Source organism: Papaver somniferum, chromosome 1, assembly GCF_003573695.1.
Source record: "Papaver somniferum cultivar HN1 chromosome 1, ASM357369v1, whole genome shotgun sequence".
Lineage (NCBI taxonomy): Eukaryota > Viridiplantae > Streptophyta > Magnoliopsida > Ranunculales > Papaveraceae > Papaver > Papaver somniferum.
Genome location: NC_039358.1, coordinates 120,736,562 through 120,750,747, shown reverse-complemented (window position 1 = coordinate 120,750,747; position 14,186 = coordinate 120,736,562). Strand labels below are relative to the sequence as shown.

At 35.0% G+C, this 14,186-nt stretch overlaps 2 protein-coding genes across 3 annotated transcripts; both read left to right on the top strand.

Annotated features, from left to right (window-relative positions):
• Nucleotides 1–4,443: 4,443 nt before the first annotated feature.
• On the top strand, nt 4,444–7,981 carry LOC113298628 (probable serine/threonine-protein kinase PIX13). 2 transcript variants are annotated; one of them, XM_026547430.1, is made up of 6 exons: nt 4,444–4,821; nt 4,995–5,328; nt 6,402–6,537; nt 6,741–6,886; nt 6,992–7,115; nt 7,217–7,981. In XM_026547430.1, the coding sequence occupies exons 1-6, from the start codon at nt 4,763–4,765 to the stop codon at nt 7,684–7,686; spliced, it is 1,269 nt and encodes a 422-aa protein (XP_026403215.1). In that variant the 5' UTR covers nt 4,444–4,762; the 3' UTR covers nt 7,687–7,981. The 2 variants fall into 2 exon arrangements, with proteins under 2 accessions (XP_026403215.1, XP_026403209.1); XM_026547424.1 differs by having other exon boundaries at nt 4,447–4,832; nt 5,000–5,328.
• Nucleotides 7,982–8,203: 222 nt separating this feature from the next.
• LOC113298641 lies at nt 8,204–9,188 on the top strand. The gene has a single exon (XM_026547435.1). The coding sequence runs from the start codon at nt 8,231–8,233 to the stop codon at nt 9,074–9,076; it is 846 nt and encodes a 281-aa protein (XP_026403220.1). The 5' UTR covers nt 8,204–8,230; the 3' UTR covers nt 9,077–9,188.
• The last annotated feature ends 4,998 nt before the right edge of the window (nt 9,189–14,186 follow it).

The following is a 14,186-nucleotide window of genomic DNA, read 5'->3' as shown; positions in this document are numbered from 1 at the left end:
AAGGATAAGAACAAAAACGTTTTGGGTAAAAACTTGCATCTTGCTATTGAGCCCCATATTTTATCCGTGAGTCAAGATCTGTTCCTCGACATGTAGCAAAAAAACTTAAATCATGGAAGTGCCCAAATATGCATTGTAACATTAAATCTGCTCAGTGAAACAAAAGAGATATTTGACGCAAAAAAACCAAAATTCAGTCAATTCCTCTTCCTCTTTATATAACCCCGTGAACATATTCAACAAAAAAAACCCAATTGAAGAAGCAGCTCCCCAGAACCCAATCAATTTCTCTGATAAAACCCCTAATTTTTCACTTCCAATGATAATTTTTGACAACAAAATCCCTAATTTTTGCCAATTTATTCCCTAATTAAGAAAAACCCTAAACTGCCATCATCTTCTTCTTATGAACTGATGAGTTTCACAATACAAATTTTTGAATCATTCACAAATAACAATCTCGTTCAATTGCAAGATGCGTATCCAATTACAAATTATTCAGCAACAATTGCAGCACTACCCCCTGTTTCTTAGATCTACTTAGTTTTATTTTTTTTATTTTTCTTCTGATTCTTCCATTAATCGTAGTGTAGTGGTGATGTTGTATGTGAACTTTTCATATCTTACATCAAAACAAAATTATGATTCATTTGATTTAATATTGTGTTTGAAAAATCGGAGATGGGTGCAGTAGTGGTGATCGATAGAGAAAGTGATAGGATATATTTTATGGTAGTTGCAGTATGTGATGGTAAGTGATACTTTTTGGTGGAGACGATAGGGGCGGAGATATAGGGAAAATGAGTCCCAAACTTATTGGGTCAACATTATTAAAGTAGAAAGGTATAATTGTAAACTGTTTAATAATTTGATTTTATATAATTCTTTTGATAATTAGTAAACGGAAGTCAAAACATAATGGAGTCAACACAGGTCAATGTTAATTCCAAGTACCAAACGTCAAGCTAGACAAATGTTAGACCAAACTCAAAAAGTGGACAAAACCTGAGTACCAAAAACAGAATAACCCATATTATTACTTGAATTTCTACTTTCAAGTAATGGTATTGGAAAAATTTCACCGTATTTGAATAAAAAGGGTTAAAATCAACATTTCTACCCTCTTAGGGTTGTCCATGTTGATCATACGTACTATGTATATAGGTCCCGTTACCTTGCCTTTTTCCTTCTCTGAAACTCTTTTCATCAAAAGATTGCTTGTGGAGCTGTTTTATTTGTGTTTCTTTTCACAAACCCATATATTCAAAATTTATGGAGACTCCAAGCATCATCTTTTCTGATGGAAAACATGTTAATATGATTGTTAAGCCGTCAATCATGAAGGAAAAAGAGAAATCCCATTCCTCTACAACTTTGAAGAGGAAAATGAAGAAAATGAAGAAACCAAGAGCTAACACCTCAAATCTTCAAAAAAAATTGTTGTTCTTGAAGAGTTAAAACAAACAAGGATGGAGATTCATCAAATAAAGGCTATTGTTTTAAGATCTCTTGAAATTCAAAAGGCCTTGGTTCGGCAACAATCAAGTAGGTTTGTTGGAATTGACTCATTTCTTCATGAACCTTATGTTCCAATGTCTATTGACGACAAGGAGTTTGGGGATGATAAAGAGTTTTTTAAGAATCTAAATGTCTAGAAAACTTCTTATTGGTATAGCAAATATTGTGATTACACCTAGCTATTTCCAATGATTTTCATCTTGCAATGTTCTTAGATTTATTTATTTAAATTGTAAGTTATTTGGAAGATGATCTTACAGTATTTAATCTTATTGGTTTTATATATTGCAAATGTCTTATGAGATATATATGCGTTTACGTTCGTGAACTATGTTATTGTCTCATATATGCTCAAAAATTAAGTTTATTATGTCTATATGCAAATATTGATAAAAGATATAATGAACTTTTTGAGAAAATTCCGTAGTATTGATCTTTCCCTGATCCACTATTATGTGAAAGTACTGTATTTACTCCGTAAGTTTTCTTATGTTCAGTGATTTCCGACTAAATTAATTAATAAGATCTTCTTGTGGTTAATTTACTCGAGTTTACTGGATACAAATCGATGTGATTTGTTAATATCCAAATAAATCCTTCTTTTCTCGTAAAAGTAAGGTCGCTCATGTTGTTCTCTTGGGAATGACATAAATAGGGGAGAGTTCTTAAATGAACTCGTGCTTAATTTTCATATCTTTTTGGGGAGAGTGGTTGTGCAATTTGAAGGGCTTAACTTGTATCTTAATAAAATCCTTGATGAATACACTAAGTTTCGACTATGTGAAATCATCGAAACAAAGTTGATATGTTTTCTCTTTAGTCATGAATTATCTTTTGAGAATTTCATTATGATCCCACAGTTTTCGTACTTTTTCCAATTTATATTGACAAAAAGAGGGAGAATTATTAGTAGTTCACACTACATACATATGGTTTACGGATCATTATGTAAGAGGGAGCGGTTTTCATTATAAAATGGAAGTATTGACTAAGTGGGAGTGATACATATCATCATAGTATTATTTCAAAGTTGTGATGTTATTGGACTTTGATTCTATATAATAATACTATGACACTGAATAACAATGATTGAGAACTTTCGTTTCCATATTGTTAAGGCTACGGATCTTCAACAACAATGATGCTGAGTTGAACACATTCAGAATCGATGGAGAACTTGAAGTAACGAAGAATTCAAGGAAGTTAAAGAGTCAAGGAAATCGATCATGATGGATCAGAAGCTACAAAGTTTAGTTATTTTGTAATCCATATGCATTGATAGTTTTGTCACTAAAATTGACAAAGGGGGAGATTTTTAGAGCACTGCTCGGTCGAACTCGCAACCGTTGCTATCTCAAGCTTGTTTATCAAGTTTAGTTGATCAAAACTATATACTTGATTTCTAGTCTACTTATAGCTATGTCTCGGATTAGGATAGAAGTGTGTAGTTGAGCTTTAAACTTCATGGCGTTCACTAACTGAAGAAGAAGATCTACTGAAGAGCTTGGAGGAACTTCATCAAAAAAAGGTATGTGGAGACTAAAACTTATCTATCACTCAGAAGTCTATTCTATTCTATCTCCTATTGAGACTAAGTCGGATAGCTGTATAGACTTTTACATTATACACATTTGATATTTCGAGTTGAGTTTAACTCGCTTATATCTTTCTTGAACTATGTGTTGGAAAGTTTTTTTCTTTAATTACGTTCATTATTCTTGACGAGTTTAGTTGAAAACAATTTTTTTGTTGGAAACTAAATAATGAATCAAAAGATGTGAAGATCGCCTTGTAACATCTTACATGATTTGTGTGAGACAGTCATTTGATGTAGACTCAAAATGTTTCATATTGATCATTCGATCACTTGAAAATTTTACTTATAAGCGAATAGTTTGTGTGAGACAGCTATTGCGGCCTTCTAAGGATGTTTTAATGATTGAAATGGGAGTTTAAAACAAATAACCATTATGTGGATATAACACAATATGCATACCAATATGCCAACTGTTGTAATATGATTCGGGTACGGGAACCAAGCTTGCGTACCAGTATGTGAACGGTTTTAACTGTGAATGTCCGGGAACTAAGTATGCATACCCGTATGCGAACGGTTTTACCTGAGTTAGGTCCGGTACGACAGTATGCATACCCGTTTGCGAACTGTCGGACATGACCAAAGTACGGAACTCTAGTTTGCGTACACATTTGCAAACTGAGTTGGTTTAAGTTCTAAAACTGGTTAAGTATGATTTTATACTCATGAACAAATACATTTATAAATTAAGGAATGCAATCTTTGCAAACCGTGGCTAAAATGTTCATGAACTGATTCTTTTGAATCAATCCGATTTTGTTTCAATTGTGTCTTGTATACTTATGTGGGAATATAAACAATTGAACTACTCTATGAGTAACACAATTAGATTCATTTGATCTAGAAGTGTTAGATGAATGTGGTTAATACAAAAGTGTTCATATGGCTAACTTCGATTAACTGTTATTGAGCCAACTCAATATACACGTTTAGGTACGGTTACCCATATCTAAACGAATGTATATTTCATTTGTGTGTAACAAGCTAAGACCATCTAACGGTGGAGAGATATTGCTTTGATTTTAAGCAAACTTCGCTTGAATCTTAAATCAGGATTTCATCTAACGGTGAATATTGATTGCTTTGTTTCAAAGCTATCAAATCCTGATTTGAAGACTATATAAGGGAAAACTCTAACAACGGGAAAACCTAATCCTTACACCTCCTGTGTGATACTAGTAGTTCATTTAGGCGATCCGCAAAGAATGACTGATTCACTGTTCCCGCGTTTGTCCGATATCGTTTGCCTTTGTTTTTGCCCCACGGTTAGCATTTTCGATTTAGTACAAGATGCAGGAAAGTATTACTCGGCTTATCTCGGTCTTTGTTTTCTTTGCCAGGGTTTCTGTCATTTAATAATAATAATATTATTGTTTTCAAAGAGAAGAATTTGACAAGAGAAAATTTGCAGGGAAACGAAGGAGAAGGAAGACTTGTGAAGAAAAGTCTTCATTAAGAGTGGCCATAAATGAAGAAAATTCATACTCTTTTCACTCCCTTTCTTTTCTCTCTTTAAGTTTTTGCTACGGTTTTGTTTCTTCTCGGAACTTACAAGGAAACAAGAACACTAGTATGTGTTTTGATTGCTCTAAATCTTAACTACTTGAGAAATTGAGTGGAGTAAATTGAAAGGGTTTCTTCAAAAGTATGGGGAATTGTATGGGATCTCCTGTTGTTAATAGAAGTCCAAGTTCTACTGGAATTTCAACAACAACAGGTACTAAATTTTCACTAATTCTTATGTTCATTTTTGGATCTTAGATTTTTTTTTTGGTCCCATGAAAAACTACTAATTCTGTACTTTCAAACATGGGTTTTTTCATGAATTACAAAACCCCTAAGTTATTGGCAACAAAATCTTGATTTTTGTTTTGATTTGAACAGGAGCATCAAAGAACAATAGTAATGAAAATGGGTTTTCTGGGAGTACTGGTGGAAACAGTAAATATTCAGCAAGTGGAAGTTTAGATGAAGTTTTCCCAGATGGCCAAATCTTACCAACCCCAAGCCTTAAAGTATTTACTTTTGCTGAATTGAAAGCAGCGACTAGGAATTTCAAACCTGATACTGTTTTAGGTGAAGGAGGTTTTGGGAAGGTTTTTAAAGGTTATCTTGATGAGAAAACTCATGCTCCTTCTAAAATTGGTAGTGGAATGATTGTTGCTGTTAAGAAATTGAATTCAGAAAGTATGCAAGGATTTGAAGAATGGCAGGTAAGTCCATTTTTGGTGTAAAAGATGCTTTCCATTTTCGCCTTCTTATCGATTTGCCTGTATATTGTTTTAGGTAAGATTCTGTTATTTTCCTGATTATTCATTGCATGCAAGTCTTATCCTTGTTTTATGTTGTTTTGGTGTGGTTCTATGTTCAAATTTGATCCTTAGAATTTCCATGTGTCCTTCAAAACTTTTGCCAATTTGTTTAGTATGCTGTCTTAGTGGAGTTAGCTTCTGCAGTTGTGAATTCTTGTTTGTCTGTATATGTTTAATTATTGTGGTGGTGGGATGAACCTTTGTTGTTATAACCAAAATGATCTTAGATTGTGTTAGTATTTTCAATAGGAAAACCTAACTAGAAAACTAGCCATTTTGATCGGAGTAAATGAATCTACGGTTATATAATGATCTTAATTACTAAATCAGTTCTTTTGTAAGATCAATGTTTCCTTGTTCTGGTTGGCATATCAGGCTTCGCCTGGAATTTGTTATGTGCCACAAGATCTATGACTTGAACTTGGGAAATAGTGGTCCTCTGATGAATGCTATGAATAGGGTTCTAGCTTATATAATTATATGACTATTGAGTTCTTAAATCTGATGAGGCATTGGGTGTCCACATTGTTAAAGTATGTTCCCTAGAAAGCACGTATTCTAAAAGCAATAGATGCGGATGACAGTTGAAAAAGTGTAGTGTTCATATGGAAAGCAATTTCTAGGATCTAGTCTTTTTCGTGTGAGGAAGACATTTTTGCCCTCGCATTAGATCAGCTCAGAAGACTAATAATTGATAGAGCTGTTGTTAAGCTGCGGAAAATGGAAGAAACTGTGAATATCTTGTAGCATCCTTCTTTGAGGTTTATGGTATGGTGAAAAGGAGTTAGTGTTAACCTTGTACCGGCTAAAATATTATTTTGTCATACTTTACCAAGTCTTTTCAGTTTCCATTGCTCTGCACTCTCTCTCTCTCCCCCTCCACCACTATTTTCCTTTTGACTTTTTTAAAGCTATTTAATGGGTTTAATGATGGTTTGATATAGGTTATTTTAATCTGTATTTGTTTGGTGCAGTCTGAGGTGAACTTCTTGGGAAGGCTTTATCATCCTAACTTGGTGAAGCTCCTTGGGTATTGCTGGGAGGATAAAGAGCTGTTACTCGTTTACGAATTCATGCAGAAAGGAAGTTTGGAAAACCACCTGTTCCGAAGTAAGAGTGAAAATATTAAGAAATTTAGTAACCAACAAAATAGTACTGTAGTAGTTTTATCAGTGGAGTATATGAGAATGGCATCATGATAACATAATTTACACATAAAACTTGGCCAGTCAAATGACAACTTTCTGATCATAAAATATCTGAATCTCTTTTGGGATATTATACTGAATATAGACATTGCCTCTTGTCTGTAGGGATGATTTCAACTGTACAACCACTTTCATGGAGCATAAGACTCAAGATAGCTATGGGTGCTGCTAAAGGTCTTGCATTCTTACACTCGTCCGAAAAGAAAATCATTTACAGGGACTTCAAGGCTTCAAATATCCTATTGGACGGGGTAATATATTTTTCATGGAAAACGTGTGTCTACCTATAGTAAAAAATATGAGATGAACTCAACAGTCAATAATGTCACTAAACTTGGTTGTCCTTCTACTTGCAGCATTTCAATGCAAAGTTATCCGACTTTGGGTTGGCTAAAAATGGTCCTTTGGCTGGTGATTCACACGTGACAACTAGGGTCATGGGCACATACGGCTATGCAGCTCCTGAGTATGTCGCCACAGGTAAATATTAAAGTCCCTTGTATGATTCTCAAGACTACTCACATTTTACCCCCTCTGGTGCATGTGACTGTTGAAACTGAATATTCATCTATGTTAAACAGGTCATTTGTATGTGAAGAGTGATGTATACGGATTTGGAGTTGTATTACTAGAAATGTTGACAGGTTTAAGAGCACTTGATTCAAACCGACCAAGTGGGCAGCATAACTTGGTGGATTGGTTAAAACCATCTCTATCAGATCGAAGAAAGCTCGTTAGGATAATGGACCAACGATTGGAAGGTCAGTATCCTTTGAAAGGTGCAGCACTGGCAGCTCAACTCAGTCTTAAATGTCTTGCTCCAGAACCTAAGAACCGACCTGGGATGAAAGAAGTTGTGGAATCTTTAGAACAAATTCAAGCCATCAAGTTCATTCCCAAGGAGTCTTATCGGCCTGCCACTCCTCCACAGCCTACACGCCGTCCAGGTCAACACTCCTCTCATAATCGTTCACCTCTTCATCCAGCTTATGGTGGTCCTGGTGCTAATAAACCTCATGGTTATCCACGATCACCTACTGCTGTCCGTTGACGCAGGCGAGAGAGTTTCACAAATTTGCGTCCCTGATTATTTCCTCTGGAGGGCTTCACAAATTTGCTTCCCTGATTATTTCCTTCTATCAATTCTTCCACGTAATTATTACCACTATAAATTTTTTCTCCTCCTAATGTTGTATTTTATGTGAAGTAGAATGTTGTTTTTTTGTGTGTTTATGATTCATAAACACAGAATTGTATGTTCCTTGTAATGTAATCATTCTGAGTGTAACAAATCTCATAAACCATTGTAATACTAAATGTAGTAGTATGTTTGTTGTCTTAGCCTAGCGACTAATATTATGCATCTCCTATTTAGAAGTCTTTCAAATTTATGTTCCGGCCTTCTAGTTGGACCGCTAACAAACCTGTGTGTAGGGCTCGCGAGCCCAATGGGGTAGAATGGAAGTTTCCAAAATTGGGGTTACTTGGATAGCAAGCAAGCGAAGGCAATTTTTGCCTATAAATATTAGGTTATGGGTATAGAGAAGAGGCCTATTTCTGAACAAGCTCCGCCGTTCCCCTCTTGCTCTTCCGAGATGATGGCCTTGCAGAAAAACCTAATAAAATTCAACCAACAACAAGAGAAATGCTTATCAGCCCTCTCCAGTATCAACGTTCGAGCAGGGTCATCCAGAGCTGCACCACCTACAGTACCGATTGCAACATCATCTTCAATTGCTACCAAATTTCCAACTAAATTTTCAGAAAACACACAGAGGTATCAGCTTATCCATTGTATTAAGAACAGTGAACCAGGGGCTCAGGTGAAACGTGTTATAGACCTTTTGCGTGAGACAAGGGGAGATTTCACGGCAGAACAAATAGAAGAGGCATGTTATGTTGATGCAATAAAAAACAAGGTTGTATTCAATAGTTTGACACATAATGTTAAAGTGAAGTATGATGGGAAGCGCTTCTCTTACAAGCCCACGCATGATATCAAAAACAAAACAGAACTGCTCCAGTTGATTCGTAAGAATCCTGAAGGAATTGCAATTAGTGAATTAAAAGATTCATACCGACTTGTCATGGAAGATTTGCAGGCTTTGAAGGCTTCTGGTGTTGTTTGGTGGCTATCTAATTCTGATTGTCGAGAAGATGTTGCATACCCGAATGATCCCAGGATAACCATTAAAGTGGACGATGAAATTAAGCAACTATTTCGTGCGGAAGAGCTTCCACGGGATATGATTGATATTGAGAGGTATCTTCGGGGAAACGGGATGAAGCCTAAAACCGATACTGCGAGGAGGAGGGCGATGGCCCAAGTTCATGGTTTGAACCCCAAACCAAAGGCCAAGAAGAAACCACGGAATATCAGCAAGAGGACTAAGCTTACGAATGCCCATCTCCCAGAGCTTTTTCAAGATATTTGTTCGTAAATTAATTAGAAAGCACCGCAAAAACTTATGCCGGAGGAGTTGGTGGACTTAAAACTTTTTAAATTTTTAATTGCATCTCTAGATTCTCTAAATTTTTAATTTTCAATATATGCGAGCACTACCATCACCAACCATTACCATCATCAACCACTACAATCACCAACCACCACCACCACCGCATCCACCATCAATTATCACTATTAGCAACCAACACCACATCCATAAATAAATACTAACACTACCATCACCATAAAAAGCACCACCACCAACCAACACCACCACTAACCAGAAACAGTACCACCAAAAATTTGTTTCATCATAAACTTACCGTTTCATCATTAAAATCTTTGATTTCATGACAAAAAATAGGCAAAAATAAGATGAAACCAATTTTTGGGGTTTTTGTATCAAATTTTAAAAATTTGGGGTTTTTGTATCAATTTTGTTTAATATGAAGTTTTAATGGATCCCAACATTTGAACGAAGTTTTTGTACTCCAAATTTGGTCACCTTGGTGTTTTACTATTGGTTCTGTTAAATATTACCCGACAAATATCTGCCATCATTCTATAACACAAAACACAATCTCTCGTACTCATTCATAACTTATAGGTTTAATCGATAGATTACCTTAGAGATTTTTGCAGACTCTATGAGTGATTTTTAGATCTTAGTGAATATAAAAACAAAAGAAATGATGATGAGGATGAATGTCTATTTTTTGCATAAAATGAAAGAGTGGGATTTTGCGTCCCCCCTCGAAAAAGATACATATTTTGTATTACCCCCTTTCAAATAGCTAATAGGTACATCCCCGTCTCTATTATAACTGCAGATCAAGTTAAGCAACCACGTGCAGTTCGCGTGTGTGTCAGATAAAATATTTTTTGAAAATAAAGGATAGATTACTGCAGGGAAAGCTAATCTATAGATTCAGTCTCATATGGAACGAGCTCAGGTTGAGCATTCCGTCTGATGACTGAATCTGTGTGATTAACATCCACTGAAAAGGATACAGAGTTTACATTTAAATTATTACATATTTCATAATCTTTGAAAATGTCATAAGCTATTGCAGGAATTAAAAAACTGAAGTGGATCATGAAAACTTGTACTAATAGATGCTTATTTTCTTCCTTTCCTTGCAAGAAGATCTGCTTCCTTGTTTCCCTTTCTGTTGATAAGCTGAAAACCTCCAAAAGATACCAGTTGTGTTACTTGTTTCTTCACTTCATCTAAGATTGCGTTACTTTGCCAACTGATTGATGTGTCATGTTCTTGTAGATAACTAATAATTGCTTTGTTGTCTTCTTCAATGACCAGATTCTGCAATTCATTTGTAATGCCCCATTCTGTAGTTTTTAGCAGAGCTAGAGCTTCTGATTCTTCAGCTGATGAAGTCCTGCATCTTCCCAATTCTGCTCCTCTGAGAGTACTTGTCCAATTGCGTAAGATAAAACCAAAACCTACATCAATTTTCGCAGATATCCAAGAGGCATCACAGTTTATTTTTAGGGCTCTAGGATTTGGAAGATTCCAAGTATCTTGAGATTGAGTTGTATTACTACTTTGAATTGTTTATGTGTTATGTTTCACTGCATGCCAGTAATCATAATGTCTTGAGATGTCTAGAGCTAGTTGTGCAGGGGACCTGTTTTTGTTTTCAAAAACTCTAAGACAACGTTCTTTCCAGATGAACCAACACTTAGTTGCTGCTAGGGCCATAGAGATAGGATTTATTTCACCTTCTCTAAAAACATAATAGATATCTAAGAAAGAGATATTATGAGAGTTAGGGTTAGAGAAGACTCCCTGTACAGGAAATGTCTATAAATTCCAAACTGCTTTGGCATAATCACAATCAAAGAATAAGTGAAAAGTTGATTCTTCTTGTTGTTGACAGAAGACACTTTGAATGAATCCCTAGCTTCAGTCTTGTTGGTAGTGAATCTTGTAGACATTTCCAGATGAATAACTTTATTCTTTGAGAAGTATCCATGCTCCATAGATCTCTCCAAAATCTTTTTGTATGAATAGAAGTTAAAGAAGATTGATTTTGCAGTTTTGCGTATAGCGATTTCACAGTGCAATCACCATTCTTTGTTAATGTCCACCTGATTTTATCTATTTTCAGAGAGCCATCTTGAGTAATATAGAGCTTGATGTTTAAAATATCTTCCACTAAAGGTTTTTCAAATATAGAATTTAGTAAGTTGATGTCCCACTTTTTTGTTTCAGAGTTGATTAACTCTGAAACAAGTGTTACGTTTAAGTTTTTCTGAGAATCGATTGAGGTAAAATCTCTTCTCTGTTTGGGAGGTGGGGATGGCAATTCGATAAATATTTGGGAATATAAATTGTTACCAAACAGAGAAGAGATTTTACCTCAATCGATTCTCACAAATCATCTGGTCTGCTGACTAATCTCCAGGTTATTCTACTTATCGTTGCCTGGTTAACCTTATTAGATTCTTTAAATCCTAATCCCCCTTGCTCTATAGGTTTAAACCGGAAATCAAAAGACTTGATGTAGATACCTTTAGAGTTGGTATTTTTTCCCCCACCAAAAGTCTCTTTGGATTTCATTTATTCTCTTTGTTATTTTCTTGGCATACTTGATAAGACTGACTTACTCAGCACAATTTTACTAGGTTGAGATAAGATTTTTCCTACCTAATTTTTGATCTTTTGTTCCATTTTGATCTATCGATGAATAAAGGAACTCCTAGATGAGTGTCTTTGATATAGATTTTTTTTTTATCTTCAGCGGTCTATAGATTATCCCTTGATGTTTTGGTGTGAACTTTCTTGCTGAAAAACAGTCCAGATTTAGAGAAGTTTATTACTTTCCCAGAGGCAGTACTGAAAAGATTAATTGCATCTATAAGGTTTTTACAGCTTCCAAAATCAGCTCTAGTGAAAAGAAGCAGATCATCTGCAAAGAATAAGTGGGATATTGGGGTAGCTTTGGAGTTAGCTTGATTCCCTGAATTTTTTTGAAGCTTGCAGATGACAAAGAAGACGAGAGAAAACCTCCATACATAGTATAAACAAGTACGGAGATAAAGGATCTCCCTGCCTAATTCCTCTTGAAGGATTAAATTCATGGCATGGATTACCATTTAGAAGAACAAAAATAAAGGAGGAAGAAATGCATTGGAATATTAGCTGACATCACTCTTCAGAAAATCCAAAAGCTTTCATAATATTTATCAGGAATTTCCAGTTGACTCTGTCGAAAGCTTTCGACATGTCAATCTTAAGACCAATATTACCCGTTTTTTTTTTACTTTTTTTCAGTGGGTGAACTATTTCATGTGCCACTATTATGTTATTCGATATCTGCCTAGAAGAAAGAAAGGCTGACTACAAAGGAGAGATTATCTTATCCAAAGGTTTTTTGAACCTATTTACCATTAGCTTTGCTATAAATTTATAAGGTGTGTTACACAAACCAATTGGTATGAATTCGGCTGGAGATTTTGGATTTTTAATCTTGGGAATGAAACATAAATGTTTTGTTTAACTTGTTATAAAGTTGCTTATTTTTGAGGAAATTCTGTATTACTGCCACCAGTTGTGGTCCTACAATTTCCCATTGTGTTTGAAGAAGCTAAGCGGGAAACTATCTGGTCCTGGCTCTTTATTGGATTTTAAGTTTTTTACCACTTTCCAAACTTCCTACTTTGAAGGAATGTCTGTTAGAACCAAGTTTTCTTCTGCTGTTATGCAAGGTGTTATGTGATCGAAAATGTGTGTGTCAGTATTTGAGCTAGTTTCATAAAACAGGTCAGTGAAATAAGAAGTTAGAACCTCCTCAATTTCACTCCTATACTTGACTACTTTGTCGTTTTTATCTTGGATATGTTCGATATGATTTCGTTTCCTCATTTTTAAAGTTGTTAGATGCATAAAAAAAAGTTGTGTTTCTTTCTGCTAAGGCTATTGTGTTGTTTCTAGACTGTTGTTTAGCTATAGCCTGCTGTGTATCATACAAGGCTTTCAACTCTAGAGTTTTTTTGTTTAACAGGCTAATTGTTGTGTCAACATAGGGTTTTGCAGACAAGTTTTCAATAGTTTTGATCAAAATATTTATTTTCTTGTTAGGTTTTCCAAAGACATTTATCTTCCATGTGTTAAGATTTTTTCCTAGTACTGCTATATTATCTAGAAGATCCATCACTGGCCTGCTAGTGTGGATACTCCATGATTTTTTGATGACATCTATGCAAGATGATTGCTTTAACCATGTGTCATAGAATTTAAAAGTTGGAGCTAAGTGCATAGTCCTAGGTTTTAAAGATAAGTATATAGGACTATGATCAGACCCAATGGCTACGAGGTTTATAGGGAGGCTTCAATGAATTCTAAACTCCATTCAGCATTTTCCATTGCTCTATTAAGACTTTACTTGATGTTGGATTTTCCCTCTCTCTTATTGTTCCGGGTAAATATTTTTCCTTTATATCCTAAATCTTCTAATCCAGTCCTCTGAATTAAATTCATGACTGGTTCAATTTTTTTCCTATTAAATGGCAAGCCTTATTTTTTTCATCTTTGTTGAAGATTATGTTTAAATCATCAATTACCATCCATGGCATTTGGTTGAAGTTAATCCTTTGAGATATGTCTTCTAGGTGTCCCATCACTTGTAATTTAATTTTAGATCACTTTTTGGTGAATGATAAAAGCAAGTGAGTAACCATTCCTTTGAATGGAAATTGTTTTTTACAATTACATTAATCATGTTAAGATTAGATTGAACTATCTCAAAATGAAATCCATCTATCCAGGCAATTTTTATTCCTCCAGCTATTCCATCTGAGTCTACAATGTGGGTATTTGGGTAGTAGTTCAATATGTTCCTCATTAAGCCCCTCTTTGATTTAGTTTCAGAGAGGAACAAAACATCTGGTTTTTCTAAGTTTATTAGAGTATTAAGATGTTGTTGTGTTTTCTTTTAGCCACACCCTTGTGTGTTCCAAGCCAAGATTTTCATCTTAAAGGAGAATTAAAAATTTAAGTACCAAGACCCTAATTAGAGACTAATCAACATGTTTTAGAAAGAAATGCAATCAAAGGATGCAGAATAGTATGGTCACAATGTAAG